This window comes from Tigriopus californicus, chromosome 12 (genome assembly GCF_007210705.1).
Source record: "Tigriopus californicus strain San Diego chromosome 12, Tcal_SD_v2.1, whole genome shotgun sequence".
Lineage (NCBI taxonomy): Eukaryota > Metazoa > Arthropoda > Copepoda > Harpacticoida > Harpacticidae > Tigriopus > Tigriopus californicus.
The window spans coordinates 625,239-645,979 of NC_081451.1; the positions used below are offsets into that span (position 1 = coordinate 625,239).

The 20,741-nt window shown below is 45.1% G+C and overlaps 2 protein-coding genes across 4 annotated transcripts in view; one reads left to right on the forward strand and one right to left on the reverse strand.

Annotated features, from left to right (window-relative positions):
• LOC131891967 (uncharacterized) overlaps window positions 1-13,450 on the reverse strand; it is a 28,041-nt gene extending 14,591 nt beyond the window's left edge. For both annotated transcript variants that reach the window (XR_009374504.1, XM_059241674.1), the window contains exons 1-2: window positions 13,332-13,450; window positions 11,591-11,699 (exon numbers count right to left, since the gene is read on the reverse strand). Coding sequence is in view for 1 of the 2 variants with exons in the window: in XM_059241674.1 (XP_059097657.1) it covers window positions 11,591-11,695 (105 nt within the window). In the remaining variant the exon portion in view is untranslated. The remainder of the gene's footprint in view (window positions 1-11,590; window positions 11,700-13,331) is intronic.
• A 2,798-nt stretch (window positions 13,451-16,248) lies between these two features.
• On the forward strand, window positions 16,249-17,697 carry LOC131891968 (uncharacterized). Of its 2 annotated transcripts, none has more exons than XM_059241676.1 (2): window positions 16,249-16,842; window positions 17,280-17,697. In XM_059241676.1, the coding sequence occupies exons 1-2, from the start codon at window positions 16,503-16,505 to the stop codon at window positions 17,357-17,359; spliced, it is 420 nt and encodes a 139-aa protein (XP_059097659.1). In that variant the 5' UTR covers window positions 16,249-16,502; the 3' UTR covers window positions 17,360-17,697. The 2 variants fall into 2 exon arrangements, with proteins under 2 accessions (XP_059097659.1, XP_059097658.1); XM_059241675.1 differs by having other exon boundaries at window positions 16,249-16,995; window positions 17,280-17,695.
• The last annotated feature ends 3,044 nt before the right edge of the window (window positions 17,698-20,741 follow it).

A 20,741-nucleotide genomic window follows, 5' to 3' on the forward strand; every position in this document is an offset into this window, starting at 1 on the left:
TTGAATAGCAATGAGTTGTGATAGACAACTATAGCGCTAAACGGTTTTCACCCAAGCAGTGAATTATGGAATAATGGGGACTGATGGTGGAAGCAAAAGACCCAAAGGATGTCAAAGCCAAACATGCAAACGACGACAATGAAGATTGGTGGTGGAAGCAGAAACTGCAAAAGACGTAAAGCCAAGCAAACTGAATCAGATCCGCAGACCTATCTACCCGGCATGTAACAATAACATTGATGGGCAGATTGACCCAATTTCAACTCTCTAGCCTAACGGGAACCCGCCGAAAAAGCGCGCCGTTAAACGGACACTATTTTTATTATAATAAGGAGAGAGGAGAGAGGAGAGAGGAGAGAAGAAGAGAGAAGATAAACTTTCGTTGGTGTTTAACAATTTGCCTCATAGAACCTTAAAGTGCGTCATACGAGGAGGGAGTGGTAGCGGTTTAAGGGGAAAGTTGTGTGAATAAAGATGAGATCTTCAAAGTTTGAACATCATTAGGTGGAGTGTGACTGCGTTTTGTAACCTAAAAAGGTCCCCAAAACAGCCTCCTATTCATTGTGTCCCCGTTAAATAAAAAATGATACTTGTGGTTCTTGCAATTACAACCAAATAAAATGCAACTTCTAAAATTGCATGGAAGTAAAGCATCTGAAGTTGGTACTCAGAAAAGATCGACGGAGAGCTTCCTTGCTTGATTGTCATTGAGATCGACGTTCAGCCTTGATCCGGGAACAAGTTTAACGTTTGAAAAAAAATCATATTTTTTGCGGGATCGAGCTATAAGTTTCCCGTTTTTTGTCGAAACCTTGCGATCTTTTTGGTTTTAGAGCAATAAACTTGTTTGTTTCCAGTCAGGGAGAAGGGTACACGAACCAAAATGATTCTGGACTGGGCTCAAGCAAAACTGACTCCGAGATTGGGGCCACCCAAAGCTGATGTGCAAGTGAGGTCTTAAAAATTGGGCTCAGATGTCCCAAGAAGGAGATGTCTTTCGTCCCAAACTGACACTTCTTACAATTAATGACCAAACCATTATCCAACAGACGTTTAAACAATTCGGAAAGAAATGGAAACATGAAATGAAGGAGACATTTCCAATTTGCAAGTCAGAACATAATTGAGCTTTATTGGTCAGCTCATAGACATTGAATGTGGGAGAATGTGATGGAATGTGAATGAATATAATACAATGATATCAAGGGCTAATATTTCAATACATTGGAATTCCTACCCCCCCCAGTATCAAATATACGGGTAACGCATCATCAGCCTGAAGAAATCGTCAATTGCGCCAGATTAAACCGGATGAGTTCATCTGAATTTGGAAGGAACGGCCTAGATCAAGTGGTCAAATGATCGTACAGAAAGTGGTCCAACGTAAAGTCTTTGGCACTTGAACCCACACCCGGTCGCCCGCAGCCAAGGGAGCCGCCATCTGACCGCTGTCCTCTTTCAGAGTCTTCTGAGACGCCCTCAATGGCGCGGCCTGGAAATCTTCCATTCAAGCACTGATGTGAGGATCCCGCACATCCGGAAGGAGAGCCCTGAGGTGGCGCCCGTTGAACCCATAGGCGGGGCCAAAGCCGTTGGCATAAGGCGTCACCCGCCAGCTGAGTGAAGCCATCTTGAACTCCTCACTATTGATACGGCCGCCGAGCTTGGTGATAAGATCCTTCATTGACTTGACCGCAGATTCAGCTGAGCCATTCACCTAAGGATGGTTGGGTAAAGACGTTTCATAAACAAAGCGAAACTGGTCGCAGAATGCTACAAATGGTCCCCAAAACTTGGGTCTGTTGTCTTTCTCCAGAAAACAGTGTCAAATTTGATGGAAGATCCGTAGGGTTGATCACACTCCAAACCTTGTCTCAAAGAAGTACATATTCCTCCTCTATACCCTCCGCTTCATAACAATCTTAAGTGCTGGGTTGTTGATATTAATGGCTCAAACCGCAATTTACATTGTAGGATCCGGGGAATAAAGGCGCCTGGCTGAGCACATCCGCTATGAGATGGCGTTTGCTCAGTCCATCGTAATTGAGTAGATCTCAAGTTTCTAACAAATTCATTGGAGTTGCGCATTTACCAATGATGCAAGGGGCTTGCTGTTCGTGATGACGATAAATAGCGGCATTCCACAGAGGTAATGATCGCACTTTTTGGCGGCCCAGAGGACGGCCGAGGCCTCCAACTTGATCGTCATATTTTTTCGAGCTGTCAAAAGGGAGCAGTGATATGAAATCCAAACCCAGCCAAAGTTCTATGAAGCATTGGTCAACAATTCTGTTTTGAGCCGAATGCTGAAAGGCTTGACCAATGCCGGCGACGTCAAGACCACACGTGCTTGCTCAAATTCTGCATCATGTTCCTTGATCCACAAGAATGAGACGTTTTTCTTCAATCTCTTCTTTCTCGGGCTCCTTCATTGTTCAATTTGCTGCCCTCAAATATTCGTAGGGTTTATATAGGGGTTGATCCAGTAGCAAGATTTAAGTCAGACTTGGACAAGTTTTTGACTAAAATTCCGGATCAACCTTATATTCAAGGATTAGCCAGATCAGCCAACTCCATTTCGTTGGTCGATCAAATAATATATATAAATAAAAGTCAAGTATAATAAATAATCTTCTCGTCTTGAACTGCTGGGATTCCAATCCCGGTAGCGGAAAGGAAGTCCGCACAAAAAAAAAATAGCGATCTCAACTTCTCTGTTAGATGTGAGAGATCCAGCAAGGATGGGTGAGTGTGTTGAGAAGTCCAAAGAATGATCTAAGCTCCGTGATGGAAATCGGACGTGGGAACTTGCGAATGGCAGCCAATTTTGCAGGATCCGGTCGGACCCCGTCCTTGGAGACAATCAATCCTGCAAACTTCAGTGACTGTCCCACCTCTATCTTCTCAAGCGACAACTTGATGCAAACAACCCAATACCTGAGTAGAACCATGCGGAGGCTGCAGAATGCCTGCTTAATTGTGTCCCCTTGCACCAGCACATTGTCAATGATCTTCAGAAGCCAGATGAGTAGATCCCAAACAGCATTGTCAGTCTTGATGTTGAAGTCATTATTGCTGGGGTTTAACCCTAGGAGCAATGGCGTACCGCCGTTTTCCGTTGGGCAACAAAAAAGTTATTGGTGGTTACAATTCCCCGTCCAACAAGACCTGATATTACCCGTGGAGGCAATCAAGTTTTATGAACCATCGTGAGGACGGGTTAACTTTCTTCATCTGGCCAGCTGCGGACGTAAACGCCCTAACAGATCTTATGATTGCCTTGTTCCGTTGCCTGTGGTCCATTACCATGCTCACCCTTTTACTTCCAGGCTTTGGCGCGAAATGGGCTAGGGATATCCACTTGGTCAGCTGGTTGCAACGGACGACAACTCTCGCCGTTTCCAGCTCCATCATCAGGGCATCCACTAGACGTCGGAGGTGAACTTGAACCTGTCAAGCCGTGGTGACATGGATTGGCTTGATTCCACGCAATTCATCCAACTCTATCAACATTTTTGGTCCCTTGACCACCCACTTGACCCAACGTTGTACCAAATGTTGAGTCAAATTCAGCTTTGATCTCCTCTTTGAGTTTTTTCATGAAGATTCCATTGGTTTCATCCAGACACTGTTCAAAGTTGCCTCCATAGTCGTCGTAAAATTTTGGGAACATCTCATTGAACTTCCCAATCGATGTAAGGAAAGTCACGTTGTTGTCAGCCTCTCCAATCAAGCGGCGAAATGACTTGTTATCTTCGTCCTTGCCTTTGATCCCCTCCCCACAGTCTAATCTGGGCGTGTCCTTCCTGCTCATAGAATAGACAGAGGAAATGGAGGAATCCCCAAAGTGGTCAAACAACTGCTTGTCCTTGACATCCTGGTAAATCCCTCTGTCAATGGTGTTGGTCACTTTATAGCGACCATGCCCCATGATGACCCCAACACAAACAATGACAACGCTAAAAACAACCCCCAATATAACCCAGAACTCGAAATTTCAGGCCAATAAGGAACACAACATGGTATTAAGACTTGAACGTGTTCAAAACCAGTTAATATGTGGTGTGATTGCTCATGCTCGCACTCATCATTCTAGTCAACATGTATATAAACCCGTTCTAGTCAAATAATAAACAGTCATCTCAATACGCTCCCAACGAGATCATGACATGGCGCAGTCGGTTTGGCCGGCTGCTGCCCTCTGTCCACTGTGGCTCTCCCCTTTTGGGGATTGAGCGTGTCTCCTCATTTAAGTGATGTGGAGGAGAGGGCCTTGCAGCTGGCAAGAGTCTTTCCGTTTTGCCTGTGTGGAGGCCAGTTGCCCCTTGTGGAGGCCAAATGCCCGGAGCCCTGATCTGTGGATCGCCCACTGGTGTACCTGCCAGTGAGGAATGCCAGCCAGGGCGTGGATTTCCCACCAGTGTGCGGATGGCTCTGGGATTGCCTGGTTGGTCAACATTGTGACCCTAGATGGTTGGCCCGTGACCCCCGATGGTTGGCAGTGACCCCGGATGGTTGGCCCGTGACCCCCAATGGTTGGCCCGTGACCCCGATGGTTGGCCCGTGACCCCCGATGGTTGGCCCGTGACCCCCGATGGTTGGCCCGTGACCCCCGATGGTTGGCCCGTGACCCCCGATGGTTGGCCCGTGGACCCGATGGTTGGCCCGTGACCCCGATGGTTGGCCCGTGACCCCCGATGGTTGGCCCGTGACCCCCGATGGTTGGCCCGTGCCCCGATGGTTGGCCCGTGACCCCGATGGTTGGCCCGTGACCCCGATGGGTTGGCCCGTGACCCCCGATGGTTGGCCCCTGACCCGATGGTTGGCCCGTGACCGGAATGGTTGGCCCGTGACCCGGACGGTTGGCCCGTGACCCCGATGGTTGGCCCGTGACCCGATGGTTGGCCCGTGACCCCGATGGTTGGCCCGTGACCCCGATGGTTTGCCGTGACCCCATGGTTGGCCCGTGACCCCATGGTTGGCCCGTGACCCCGATGGGCCTGGACCCCGGATGGCCCATGACCCCGGATGCTTATGTTTTTATAATTTTTCCCCGAAAAGGGAGATAGTGTGATTGCTCATGCTCGCACTCGTCATTCTAGTCAACATGTATATAAACCCGTTCTAGTCAAATAATAAAACATTCATCTCAATACGCTCCCAACGAGATCATGACAATAAGGGTCTACTTCACGCACGCCATCAGTTTTAACGCTAGAAGCCTCGCAAACAAGATCATCGAAATTGAAGAACTATTAACAGGGTTTGCGCCTGATCTGCTTTTTGGGACAGAGACCTGGCTCAATGAGTCAATATGGTCGTCCGAGTTTGACTCTTTGGGATACAATTTTATTGCTCGCAGGGACCGACTTGACACCTTGGGGGGAAGAGGAGGAGGGGAGTTAATCATTGCCAAGGAGTCATTGCGTTGCTAAGAATTACTGCCAAATGATACCCCGCAAGTGTGTTCGATGTCCATACTAGGAGTGACGCTAACAGTTGTTTACCTCTCACCGAACGCCACAGAAGCTCACCGTTTGGCCTTGAACATCTATCTTTCGGCTATCAAGGAGCACACTATATGTTGGGTTCTGGCCTATGAAATCTTACCTTTACACTATAATAGTCGGTGATTTCAACCATCCCCACATTGAGTGGGAAATCATGTCAGGGCGTTCTTTCAATGACGACGCTTTGTTGAGGTTCCTTGAGAAATCATACTTAACACAATTGGTTGAATTTCCCTACCCACGTTCACGACAATATCCTCGATCTTATTCTCACCAATGAGCCAAATTCGATGCAATTCGTTTCATCTCGTCCAGAGTTGTCAATCAGTGACCATGTGCCTATAGAGTTTTACGTCAAGGTGGGAAATGACTTGCAAAAAATTCGGCAGCTCGTGCCGGATTCAAGTCATGGGAACTACGACGCTTTTCTAAGCTATTTGCTCCAAATTGATTGGGTCTCAGTGTTGCCTGGGTTAACCACCGAGGGGGCATGGTCCTTTGTCGAGACCAAGTTTGATCAGGGGATGAAAACATACTTCCCATGGAGGTCCAGGAGACAGAAGAAGGAGCCCCCCTCCCTGGATGACTAAATGGCTGCTCCTTCTGATCCGCAAGAAATATCGGTTGAGAAGAAACTACAAGAAATTTGGCTCCACTGAAACTGATTTGGTTCCACTGAAGCAAAAAAATCAATCAACCAAAATAAACTCGAAAGAAAGGATGTCTGAAATGCCAAATTGGAATATGAAAAAAGGCTTCCTAAAAATATAACAAGCGAGCATTCTATGGCTTTGTGAATAACTTTGGAAAGTCGTCGAGACGCATTGGACCAGTTCTAGACCAAAATGGAAACCTTCACTCAAATCATTTGGAGATGGCCACGCTTTTAAACACCCAGTTCTTGTCTGAGTTTTTTCCCACCATCACTATCTCAGAAAAAAGGCATCCTATCAAACCGGGTACATCACTATCGCAAATATCATTCTACACATACAAGTTCCATCGTCGCGCAATCAAGAAATTGAAAAATGGGAGTGCTTGCGGGCCGGATGACATCTCGGCAGTTGTCTTGAAGAGAGTAAGTGATGTAGTATGTCTCCCTCTCACTGTCATCTATAATATGTCAAGAACCCATGGTGGTGTTCCAGAAGACTGGAGACTGGCAAATGTTACATCAAAAAGCATCCCATGTAAGATCATGGAATCCCTTATCAAGGAAAAATGACTGGGTTCTTTGGCGATAAGGACGAATTGTTTCAAGACCAACATGTCTTTCAAGACGCTTTCGCAAAGTCTCTCGACATGGGTGCTGATCTGGATGTGATCTATTTGGATTTTTTGAAGGCCTTTGGCAAAATTGACCATGGACTACTATTGCAGAAGTTGGAGGACGTCGGGGTTTGCGGCCCAGTGAAAGCTTGGATTCAATCATAGTTAAAAGGAATAGAACAACGAGTGGTTCTGAATGGCACTGGCTCTGAGTGGAAACTGGTCAAATCTGGTGTTCCCCAAGGGAGTGTACTTGGACCTCTTCTTTTTCTCGTCTATGTGAGTCACTTGCAACCTTTGCATGGATCGGGGATGTTGAAGTTTGCAGACGATGTGAAGCTCATCTGAAACATCAATGATCTAAGAGACGTACAAGCTCTTCAGAGGGACATTTCAGCGGTTGAAAGATGGGCCTCAGTAAACGGCATGGGATGGAACTCCCTGAAAAGCACGTTTATGAGTTTTGGAAGACACCTAGACTTTAGGCCTTTCACTAACTTGATGATAAATGGTTCTCTCCAGTCCAAAAGAGTCTCTGAAAAAAAGATCTTGGAATCACCTTTGACCCATCAAATACGTTTAGCAAGCATTGCTCAGACGTGAAAGTAAGAGCAAATCGTATTCTAGGCTTGCTTAAACGTCACTTTATAACAAGGGATTGTGAGTTCTGGGCCAAGTTGTTCAAGACCTACGTCCGGTCCTTGTTGGAATTTGGCACCCATGTGTGATGTCCAGTCTTAAAGAAAGACATTCGTGCAATTGAGTCTGTGCAGAGGCGGGGAACAAAAGTGCTGGGCAAGTGCAAAGACCTGCTATATTATGACAGACTAGAAACACGAGGCTTGGTCTCCTTGGAGAAGCAAAGAATTGAGCTGGACTTAGTTCTTGCTCACAAACTCTCCACTGAGAGGGTGATTTTATTTCAGTGGAATTTGGAGGAGCTCCTCTTTTCTCTTGGAGACATTGCCGTCCATCCATTCAACTTGAGATGCACGTCCCTAAACTTACAAAAAGTGGATAATTTCATCTTGAGGTGTCTTGGCCATTTCTTTGCCATTCATGTCAAAAAGTATTGGAATGCGTTGCCGTTAGAACTTCGACAGACGTCCTCCTGTACCTCCTTCAAAACGGCCCTAAAGAAGCTGGATTTCTGTTCCTTCCGAGTCTTGCTTTGACGCCGCACACAAGAAGCGCCACCAATGTCTCAATTCAATTGATTGCTGTTCTAAATTAGTTTCATAATCCTCTCCTCTTGTTTCCTTTATGTGTTATGGGTGGCCATACAATAAACATGAACCCAAAAGAGCATTTTAAGCCATTCAAAGATTCTGACAAGCGTGATCATTGCCGTCTCATGATCGTCTTTGGGATTCATGGGGGTCTGATTTTCTCCCCGCACCAGGTCTACCTTTGAAAAGATTGCCAATCCATGCAAGCCAACTGCAAAGTCATGAATATGCGGTACTGGAGAGTGATCTGGTATGATATTATCGTTCAAAGCTCGATAGACTCTTACCTGACGTCAGGATCCATCTGCTTTGGGCCTCAGATGAAGGGCGGAAGAATAGTTGCTGTCCGAATAGACATTATAGCGAGGTCTAACATAGAACCAAAATCTTGTTTTGTTGTATTCAATTTGTCACTGGACAACCCATGAGCCTTGGCATGGACCGGATGGCCTGTCGTCGGAATGTGATGAAATACACTGTATTTGGGTGTTACTTCCCGAAATGATGGAGTCATAAGCTCAGGGAAGTCGTCCAAGAGCACCAGATATGAGCAGGGAGACGGGGATTGTGTCAATGCTTAGGCTAAAACATGACTCAGGTGGTCATTAACACAATTTGAAGAAACGGGATTGAACAAACCCTGTTTGGCTCAATCAATAATAATTTTTCTAGCGCAAAGAAAATCCGCTCCCGATATAGGTGGAGGCAAGTCAGACAGATAGAATTGGCCAAGATTTCCCAAGGCAAGGGAATTGGACGTACAACCAAAGGCGTGAATAGTGCACCCATTGGCACACTGGATATACAGGACGATGATCTGCATTGAATGAAGGAGCAGGGCTTTTCACAATTGTTGGCCTGGGGCCATTCCGTTGGTGGAAACGACACCAGGGGCTGATGTTATAAAACAATTTGTCCGACGTCCAGTACGTACTTCGAGTGAACCTTGCACAAAATGTGAAGGTCCGGTAAGATTGCGATGTAAAAAAAAAATTGGCAAGTGTCTGACTTGGCCATGTCTGGCACAAAACTTATGAGTCAAGTTGATACGTAAATTTAACGTCTATCTGACAAACAAGCAACCGGCAAGCTCAAACTGAGCTGGGGCTGATGTTATAAAACGATTTGTCCAAGGTCCAGTACGTACTTTGAGTGACCCTCGCACAACATGTGAAGGTCCGGTAAGATTGGGATGTTATAAAAAAAAATTGTCAAATGTCTGACTCGGCCAAGTCCGGCACAAAACTTATGAGTCAAGTTGATACGTAAATTTGACGTCTACCTGACATACAAGCAACCGGCAAGCTCAAACTGAGCCAAACCATGGAGTACGTCAGTAGTGGAGTGGATAGCTTGGTCGAAGATCGAACGTCTTCTAGCGAGGTTTTGTAGAGCTATGTGTTACCTCCTGATCAGATGCATTCCTGCTGAGAGAGTGCTACATGAATTCCATCTTCATGTTCAAGCACTTGATTAGGGGGTAACGCAAAACTGAAACGTCTTCTAGCGAGGTTTCGGAAAGCTTTCCACTCCACTACTGCCGTACTCCTTGGCCGAACTCGATGTGTTGATAGTACGTTCATTAAGTTGTGGCATGTTTTTATGTTCAATCAGAAGATGGCGGAACGCCAGGGCATCTGTTAAGTCACTGGGCTCGGCCATGGAGGGACAAGTCAGTATTTTTTGGTGAAGAAATCTCTTGAAACACGATATTGGTTCCTCAATTGGTAATTTTCGACAATAAATGTAGCCCAATGTGTTTGATGGATGTATCCTCTAAACCCATCAATTATTATTGCCTCTTGGAGCAAGTTCTCATGCTCGTTCAAAGCGCTGGGCTGGCCTGCAATTCTTGGCGCTGGCAGGAGATTCTCGTCGCATTTAGGGGAGCAACGAATTCGACAGGGGCGCCGGCCTCAAGCTTGGATTGAAGAGGAAGAATAGGAATAAAACAGGAAATAGCCTGTGTTTCACTGAGTGGGGGCCCTGCTCCAATCAGTTGGCTGGTCACTCATCAAAACTGCACTTAGTCACATTTGGCGATGTCTAGTTCAAGACCATACATGCAAAAATCTTTATAACATCCACTATCGCATGACCGTCGTCTAGCCAGACTGTCTTGTCGCACATAGGACGTTTTCTCGTGATGTTTTATAACATCAGCCCCAGGTTCTCTTACAATTGACAAAAGACACTGCTCCTTTAAATCCACCCAACACGGCAGGCACCATGGGATCTTGAACAGAGACCAAATTGTAAACCAGAAGTGCGAACTCTTGAGAATCAGTATTGTCCAACTCCGGGATCAAATGCGATTGGACCTCCTGGGGTAAGTGGCCCATGAACAAGGATCTAAACGGGAAACAAGGCTCGTGAAAGAGAGCTAACATTTTGCTGATTAGCTCTGATGGACGTTAATTGTCCAAGTGCGATATTTGGAGTAGATTCTGAGCCCATTGGCATGAAGAGAGCATGAGACCACCAACAAACGTTCCTTCAAAACCAGATACTTGGAGCCGTCCTTGGGTTGGGTAAGAAAAATGTTGGCCACATGCTTTGCTGTCGTTTGGTCCAATGCTGCCACCACATGGTGCTATTTTGTTTCGTCCACTGTGATGTTCCTCAAAGCGAACTGAGATTTGGCTTGCACAAACAATAAGGTTGGTTCCAATGACCAAAAGCATGGAAGGTTGGCGGACACTGCCTCAACGACGGGGGTAACTTCCAACATGTTTTCAAAATGGGTTGAAGGAAAGTGTTCAAATTTGGAATCACCAACAAAGCGTGTACCAATGAACAAACTCAAATGCTCAAGTTCTAGAAGTTGATCAAGCTTTATTTCCAAAACTGATAAATAACTTTACTTGAGGGAAAGAGAAAGCGAGAGCGAGAGGGATCAACACTCAGGAGCAGAAACCACTACACTCTAGTGTAAAACAGGCCAAAAGGTCTGCCTGGCTAGGTTCAATTCAGAAGACGAATGCTGGCACAAAATTGCAGAAAAGCAAGAAGAACTAGGCCTGATTTCAATTATGACAAAGGGTATGGAGCTTGAGTGAAGCCAGAGCCTTTATGGAATGTTGTATGCCTTGCTCCAGCTATTACCCAATGTCCTTAAGGTTCGACAAAAAGACTTCAGGTTTTCGTACATTGTGCTCTTCTTTATAGAATGCCATCAATCATTACCCATGGTGTTTGGACCAGGGTTGTAACATGTTCGATTGCCAATGAGAACTAACCGTTATTATTTTTCCCCTAGTTAATTCTGTAAAGAATTATTTGATTTAGCACCCTCTACCAAAAAAACGGATATTTTTTTTTCAGAGTCCATGATAACCAGAAGCTACTTCAAGTAAATTATGGTGAGTGTAGGAGGAAAAGGTTTGTTACGGTAATAGGAGACAGAAAAGTGGCATAGAACAAACCTCTTAACATAGCCATTTCCATGGCGATTCACTTGAACGGGTCAGAGCAGGAGCAACAGATCACGTGCCAGTGTCCCACACTAACATTTCAAAATAAAATTCTAGAATCAAAGACTTCGCCCCAACACAGTTATCCTACATAAAAACGTTAACTCACCATGATTGCAAGCACAATTGAAAACAAGAAGATCAAATTCCATAGATGTTGACCGGGCGTTTTATTTTTGAAATCACAGGCAAAAATGACTCTCCTTTCTGTCATTGCGCTGAAATAAGAAAAACAGTTTGCAAAAAAGCAGTTATGTCTCCAAAGGTTATTACTTTTTTGCTACATCTGTCTTCATACATTGTGACTGATGCTTCACGATTGCATGGCCTTGGCTATGTGCTCATGCAACGTGACGTTTGGGGGAGGCCAGGGCTAATTCAGTGCGGATCAAGATCTCTCTTAGCCCCTCAGAAGAATTATGGCACGATTGAGCTCAAAATGTTTTGTCTACCTACTCGGATTGTAACACTTCATTGTTGTTAGTGACCATAACCAACCGGGAGGAGTCTTCGCCAAATCAATATCCAATCAGGACAATCCACGTCTCCCTCGCTGTCGTGAAAAACCTTTCCAGTTACAATTTTACCGAAAAGTGGAATCCCAGCAAAGAACGTTGTATCGTGGATGAGCTCTCCAGATTTCCGGTTTTCCAGCCCGATTCCCAGGATCAAGACTAAGTTGATGTGGATGCTACTTTGGTCCAATTTGCCCGAGCATTTCATTCATACCCAGAACTTGATGCTATTTTTGATGCGGCAGAAGTGATACGGATTACCATGCAATTATTGCTGTGCTACGCTAGGGCTTGAAAACAATTTTGAAACCTCTTGATCATCCCGCTAACCTCTTCAAATCCTTTTTGTCCACTCTGTCGTTGCTCTCAGGTTCAGATCCATATCTGACAATCTACAATGGTTTTCGAATTGTCATACCTGAAACGGCTCGTCGGCATATTCTTTGAGTTATACATTCATCGTGCTCTCGCTAAGTCAAGACAAAGAAGTTAGCTCAGCAATTTAGTTATTGCCCGGAATAAATTCTAGTACCAAGCAACTCACAGAATCATATTCTGTATTTCAAGGACTTGTGCCATTGCAAACAAAAGAATCTCTCCAAGTCACGACTGCCTCTTCCCCAATAGAGCAAGTTGGGGTTGACCTTTTTGAAGTTGCGGGCCATACATGAACACTTAGGGTTGACAGATTTGGCGGGTTTATGTTTGACAAACGCTAGGCAAAAACCAATGCTGCCAAAGTTGTCCATCACGATTCTGGTGAAAATTTTCAAGTTGTATTGCTTGAATAGCGTAATGTGCCCCGAGGGGCTTACTGCTTAGCTCCTCTTGCGTCGTTGTCAATGAAACTGATTGCCAATCTTGGCCCTCGGCATTTTCAAAGATATTCAAAATGGCATTTGGAAACGCTTTTTAACAAATCAACGTCAAAATCCGATGGCGGCTACCCCGATAGCCAACTTTGTATTAGAATGCTTGTCCCCATGGTAGTCACACACCCTAACAAGCGCAAGAATTACTTAGCACCAGGGTCACAAGGCGACGAGGTAGAGTTCTTGGCCATCCTTGGCTACGTCTCTCTTTTCATGAAGTTCATTCAAATTAGGACTAAAAGAATTGATTAAGTGAATGCCTTAAGCTGGTCCGCCTTTTCATGCCCTCTGGTTTGAAAAGAAGCTCGGGAAAGCCCTCGATTTTCTTTTCAAAGTAAAGGTAATCTCGTCAAAGGCGCCTTGACAGTATCACATTTTCCAACTTCAAGCCTCTTTTGCATAAACTGCATGTAAATAGACCATGTGTCATTGAATGAATAGCGTTTGTTTCACATATACTTACGTTCTGATTTTCGTGACTTTTATAGCGTGGAGTCCTTGTAAAGTAAAGATTCACAAAAAAACAAAAAAAACAAAGCCAACTATGGGGATTGATGGATCTCAAATCACACTTGCATAGAGTATCAGTTGTTACAAAAATAATTGGAACACTAGTTACGGCGAGGAGAACGCGAGTTTCTCGGGTTGTTACATCATGAACACGTGTGTGACAATCGTCACTTTTATGAACTCAAAACCTTCCATAAATATCGCGTTGGAAGACTATTCATGCTTTGATGAAGTAGATTAGGGAAGTGAATATCATATTTTCGAGTGGCAGTATCAACAAACAATGTCTCTGCAAACGTTTTTGCGCTTGGAGACTCATATTGGATAGAGTTTGTCTTGTTTGTGAGAGAAAAATCTAAGATCAATCTTACCATCAAAATCAAAAAGTCTACTAATTGAGTCAAGGAAAATTCGTATAATGAATTTGGTAAAGGACTGTCGTTATTTGATTGTCAAGGCATCATTGTCCAGTCAATTTTGGGTTGAAATTTGATTGTTTTGCTCTCTCGTACACGGTGTTCAAAGAGCCCCATCAAGTTTTACAGAAAATTTCCTAAACAGATTTTGGCAGTTTTCTACCTCAGAAAAACAAAGGTAACAACTTTGGTTTTATTAGTTTATGGTACTCTTGCCCACAAAAACAACTTGCATGTCTTAAAACATTGTAAAGACAAAAAACTGCAAAAACCTATTCAATTAAAATTTGGAGCAAAATTTAGTTGGCACTTGATTATAAATTGTTATCCATCACATACTACTTAGTAATATGGGATTTAGTGATTCAAATGTCATCATTTTTCGCCCCAAAATGCCACGGTTGTATCTTAAATCAATTTCCCAAAGAATTGATACCGTTTTTTGATATTACAGAAAGGAAAGGTTATTTTTCGTTTCCTTCCACAATTTCAAATTTAGCCAAAATGTTATACAATCGTATGACTAAAACCCTAAAAGGCAGATTAAAAACAGATATATTAGAAGCATCCAAAGGAACCTTAGCTGCCCAGACACTGAAAATTTCACAAAAATCGATCAAGCCCCAAAGAAGATACTTTTCATCAATTTCAACAAAGTCTTCAAGAAACGACCTAATTTTTAACATTGTCTGTTGCGGCCGATTATTTTTATAAGTAGGTCACCCTTGAGAGTTCGACTTTATGATTGCCTGGATTTAGTGTATCCGAGGGTGAAATTGCGAACGTTTGGAAAGTAGCACGTGGTTACGTTTAGCCCCTGAGAGAATTGAAACCATGTAAAAGGAGGAATGTGCGTATCAGTCTGTGTTCGGAGGGATTCCATCCTGTGGTGATGATCTAGGTAATCCCAAGCGCGATCACATCGTTTTAATTCTCTCGATTGAGGCGCAAAGGACAAAAGGAAAATGAAAAAGTCCAGTGGAAAATAGGCCTCTCTCACGGCTTGTCAAAACCATTTAAGATCCCTGATCACCAACGATAGTGAGTTGGAAGTGATTCAACCGAAAACTAAAAGGTTCAAGGGATTACTGGATGAGTTAGAACAAGAGTGTAAAGCATTGGGTCCCTAAGCAGCCAAAGACAAGAATGTTTTAACTGAGTGGTGTCAAGAAAACATTGCTTTCTAATTTTTTCAAAAGTATCTTATATATGTATCATATATACTGTACGGTATATGTATCAAGGCAATCAGGGAATTCTCGCGTTTCAGCCATCTCTGCTCGAGTCCGAGCCCAAGTCAGAATGAAGGAACTTGAGGTTGAATTGGACTTCAAGAAACGGGCTAACGAACTTGAGAATGCCCTAGGCCTAGCTAAGGTAAAGGAGACAGCAAAAGCGCTAGAAGAAAGGAGACAGTACCTTCAAATGAAGTCCAACTCTCTTCTTTCTCGGGCTCCTTCATTGTTCAATTTGCTGCCCTCAAATATTCGTAGGGCTTATGTAGGGGTTGATCCAGTAGCAAGATTTAAGTCAGACTTGGACAAATTTTTGACTAAAATTCCGGATCAACCTTATATTCAAGGATTAGCCAGATCAGCCAACTCCAATTCGTTGGTCGATCAAATAATATATATAAATAAAAGTCAAGTATAATAAATAATCTTCTCGTCTTGAACTGCTGGGATTCCAATCCCGGTAGCGGTAAGGAAGTCCGCACCAAAAAAAAAATCGAGGAATAAATTGAGAGAGAAAAATGAAAGTAACAGGGTTTGGCGGATTGGAAAATGAATACCCCAATGGATCGGACGGGAGCGTGTCCGATGCCCAAGGTTGCAAAGATGGAGAAATTCAAATGTCCGCTTAAAATTTTTGGAACTTTCCAGACCGATCGTAAGGTGGACAAGAATCACCACGCCCGTGACATAACTGTGGTAGTGAGCAAGGATTTGGACGATTCATATTTGAGTCTCCAAGCCTGCAAAGCCCTTGGGATAGATAGACCTGACTTCCCTCGTCCCATGGTCTCTTCTGTCCAAAAGGATGTTGGTCCAGTGGTTGACCCGTCCTCGTTATCGCCCGTTTGGCCTTTGAACAAGAGAGAAGACTGGATTAAGACTTTGCCTGATGTTCCCTCCGGTATGGATTTTTCTACTGTTGAAGCTAAGCTCAAATCTATTTACAGAGAAGCTTTTGATGATTCATGCCTCAAGCCAATGCGTGGGCCTGTAGTCGGCAATCCTATGGTCATTACCTTGAAGGATGATGCAAGACCGTTCGCCATCAATACTGCCTATCAAATCCCGATCCCACAGCTTGAGCTAGTCAAGGCTAATCTCAAAGAAATGGTGACCATGAAGATCATTGAGGAAGTGGGTGATGTTCCGACCCCATGGTGTCATTCTCTGGTTGTAGTCCCCAAGTCGGATGGTGGAATCTGATTGTGTGTGGATTTGACCCGCCTGAATACTGAAGTGATCCGTTCCATCCATCCCACGAAAACCCCCGTCCAAGCCATTTCGGGTTTCCGACCATCTGATAAGTACTTCATGAAGTTGGATCTGGTAAAAGGATACTGGCAAATGCCCTTAGAAAAGAAATCTCAAGAGTTAACGACTTTCATTACGCCCTTTGGAAAATTTCGTTTGTTGCGCTCACCTATGGGATTTATTTCTACTGGTGACTCTTTTTCTTATTGAGGGGACGTTGCGATGTCTGGTCTTGATGTCCAAAAAGTCGTGGAAGACATGGCTGTTGGCCGCAAAGAGTACCGTGACCTAGTCCGTATAACTTGCGAGATCTTGGAACGATGTGTCCAATATCGGATGACAGTCAATGGAAAGAAGAGTACGATTGGTGGGGCTGAGACGATCCAATTTGCTGGCTATCGGATTTCGCCGAACAGTATCGAAGCTGATCCGGAAAAAGTCGCTGCTATTAGCCGTTTCCTTGTTCCAGAAGATCGCCGTGATTTGAGGTCCTTCTTAGGCCTCGTAAATCAATTTGGCCAATTCACCAACGCCATTTCCGAGACCACTGAACCCCTCCGAGGTTTGTTAAAAACATCAAGCGTTTTTAGATGGATTTCAGAGCACACCGTGGCTTTCGAGAAGGTCAAGGCCGCTCTCACGTCTCCCCCCGTTCTCGGCATGTTTATGCTTAACGCCGAAACAATCCTTCAGACCGACGCGTTGAAGTTGAAAGGTTTGGGTTTTGTTTTATTTCAACGTCATGATGGCGAGTGGCGCCTAATTCAGTGCGGCTCAAGGTTTCTGAAAGATGCAGAGACCAGATATGCTATAGTTGAGCTCGAGGCCTTGGCTATCTATTTGGCTATACACAAGTGTCGTATGTATTTGGCAGGACTGGAAAACTTCAAAGTCATCACCGATCATAAGCCGTTGGGGCCGATTTTCAATGATCATATGTTGAACACAATTGAAAATGCGAGGATTTTAAGTTATCGTTCTCGTCTTTCTTCATTTAAGTTCTCGGTGGATTGGAAGTGTGGGAAGTCTCACTTTATTCCCGATGCCCTGTCCCGAGCCCCAATCCCGAATACGGTTGAGGAAGATGACGATGTGGATGATGATTGATCCAACCTCCAGGTGTCCATGGTCTGCGCTGGGGAATGTGATTTGTCTTTTGACAACCTGTCGATCCACGCCCGCAATTCCCCCGATTATGGTCAACTTCTATCCTCGGTGAGGAAGAATATGGTTGCCCAGACTCGTGTGTCCTTGTTCAGGAAGGTGGCGGACGAACTCTCCATTGATGGTGATCTTGTCCTTCAAGGTTCAGGGATTGTTGTACCCCCACCTGCTACAAGAGAGATCCTGACTCTATTACATGCAAGTCACCAAGTGATAGAGCGAACCAGCGAAGGGCCGGCAAATCGTTTATTGGCCTGGCCTTAATTCAGACATCAAAAATAAAATCGAATCATGTCATGAATGTGCTTTCTACCGACCCTCCATGCTCTCAGAACCGAGGATTCAGGAGGATGTGTCAACCAGACCATTCTAAATTGTTACGGCCGATTTTTTCTCTTTTGGTGGCAAGGACTATCTGGTCTACACGGATCGTTTTTCAGGTTTCACCTTTATTTCTCACTTCAGTTCGGCCCACACTGGATCAACTTTGATTCACGAACTTCGTACTATTTTTTCACTGGTTGGGGTTCCAAATATTTTCCGATCCGACAATGGGCCGCAATTTTCCTTGTCCGTGACCAAGGAATTTTTCCGCCAATGGGGCTTCCGATGGCGACCATCTTCGCCGCACAATCCCTAATCCAACGGTCACGCGATGGCCAACGTCAAGAGCTTGAAGTATTTGATAGGCAAGTGCCAAGGGTGGTGGAAGTCTGACCAATTCATTTCAGGTTTATTGGAACTCCGTAATACGCCCAAATTGGATGGATTATCCCCAGCTCAGCGTTTGTTTGGTCGTCCATTACGAACCAAACTTCCTATTCATTGGAAAGCTTTTCTGCCCGAATTTCAGGTCAAATCCGAAATGGCCAATGGCAAGCGTCCCCTGGATGATCAAACCCGCCAAGCCTATTATGACTGCACGACGCGAGTCCGCCAGAAGGTGTTGTTGGGAGAGAGAGTTCTCGTCCAAGATCCGTTATCACGTCGATGGGACAAACACGCCATCATTGTGGACAACAAGTTGCCCCAACAATTTGTCCTTTGCTTCCCTTCCGGCCGGCTGATGGAGCGAAACCTTTGCTTTCTTCGACGAGCCCCACATGGCGATGATGGTTGTTGGGATAATTTGGAGGACGTAAAATAAGAGGTGACCAAAACTCCAAGAAGAAGCTCTCGCCAAAAACGCCAAATGGATCGAGGCTCATAATTATGATGAAAATTATTTGTTCTCTTTTTAATCTTAAAAGGGGAGTTGTAGAGATCTGTGCTTGGTGTACCATAGCGAGCACCCTGACTTCATTAATTGAGAATCAATGTACAGCAGTCTGTTCCCATTCTCCAGACAATAAAGACCTCCATCTCTACCCTTTAACCCGTCTCCCTTATCCATTCGCACGATCATGTTATATGTTGAGCACGGAATTTCATCCTGCGCCTTAACTTTCGACTGCACCCTGTTTAGCTCAACGGTTTCATTAAGACTTCAGTGAATCCCAAAGGCAAAATAAAAAATGCTAATACCACAAATGTCTTGCATGATTCCAAGGTGCCAGATAAACCAATTACCGAGCAGAAAGCTTTGAATGTGTAGAATTCGTATATGTTATATGTCTCTATATATGAAATTGATGCATGGTATTGCTCGGGCTTGGTAACCTCAGCTGAAGAGAATAGACACAAGGATTTTTGGTTTACGAAAGACTCGTCTATTCCACTATTTTCCGCTTAACCGCTCCTTCTGTATCTTTCAACCTCACATGGCGCAGACGGTGTTTCGAACCTAAGCTCCCAGGTTCTTGGTCGATTAGAATTGCTTCCGGATCTGATATTCGTCGCCATTCTTTCTCTGCCCGAGGTCGCCACTTGCTGTCACATCTGAAACGTTGAGACCAATCACCATCGCTCCTCCCTCTGCAGCAACCATACGGAAGAAGATCGCCGTGTTACGGAAATCCATCAAGTGGACAACGGAATCTGTCTTAGACGCTGTGACTCTTCCGGAACTTGACGATGACGTCTTCAAGGAGATGGTCGGGGAGGTCATTGTCAAAGTGTCAGAAGTACTTGAGCTGCACGAGTATCTCATCAAGTCCGAACCAGGTGTAGACATTTCGGGCGAGATCCGGACCATCGAGTCTGAAGTAGCAACGGCAGAGCGCTCGGTTAGAAAGGCTGCCCTCACAAGGACGCCAACTCCAGCTGCCCCGACCACCGTGGCTTTGTCGCGCGCGGTCACCTTTCGGGAGCAGGTGGGGTTGAGACCTGTTGACCTTTCTTCGACGTTCAACCCACCAGAATTCAAGAGTTGGCTGAAGAAATTCAAGTCTTACCATTCATCTTCACACATGGAGACTTTGTCCCTCACTGAGCAGCACTTGTACCTCACAGTCGAGCAGTCCCAAGCAATGGGCAGGGACACGCTCGGGGAGGGCGTGGACGCCACATCCGTGGGCGAGGCCATGGCTATGGAACCGGTGCAAATGCGGCCCACATCAATGCGGTGGCTTTGTCCATTAGGGGGCACATAGTACAGGACCAAGATGTCAAGGATAACACATTACACGTCAAGGACAGGACACACGTCTGCATCATCAACATCATGCCCGTCAGAACTCCGAAAGTGACTGTTGTTTGTCATTTTCTACAGGCTGGAAACCGCCCTATCTGTGTTATTCCCGACTCTGGTGCTGTTGTTTCCGTTTTTCCACTTTCTTCATTGCCTCCGTCAGTTCGCCAGAGTCTGCAAGAAAACAAAATAGGCCTTGTTACGGCAAATGGTTCAAGATTAACCACTGATGGAGTTCTCACTTTCCGCATCCGTGTGCACGAACCAAATGGATTGGTTGGGCCACTCGCCCAGATCATGGCCATCTTCTCTCGTGATCTTTCGGAACCACCATTGATTGGTTGGAGTGATTGCGTTGCGCTGGGCATATTGCCCAAGGACTTCCCACGCATCAATCCGGGTTTGCTCTCCTTGCCGGACACCGCCGAGCCGCCGGCGTCAATTACCCATGTCCAGGGAGCTGCTGCCGACTCTTCTACCAATGGACGGACTAACCGGAGTGATCTCAACCACTGCATTGAAAAAAATGTTGGTGCCTCGCGGATTGCTCATAATGTCATGGGTGGATTGGCTGATCTCGACGACAATGTTCATCTGTTGTCCGCGATTTGGAAGATTGCAACGTCTCGTGATTTTGATGACAGTGGCGGGACCTTTACGCGTCAACCAGAGGAATCCGATGCGGCCTTTGTGGACAGGCTCCTCTCGGAAGCGAAGGTCGAGTTCCA

Excerpts from the sequence above, each read along its gene's own strand:
- LOC131891968 (XM_059241675.1), top strand. The coding sequence starts at position 16,503 with ATGTCTGGTCTTGATGTCCAAAAAGTCGTGGAAGACATGGCTGTTGGC. Across the intron at positions 16,996-17,279 it reads CGACGCGTTGAAGTTGAAAG|TTCTCGGTGGATTGGAAGTG; the intron begins GTTTGGGTTTTG and ends TCTTCATTTAAG.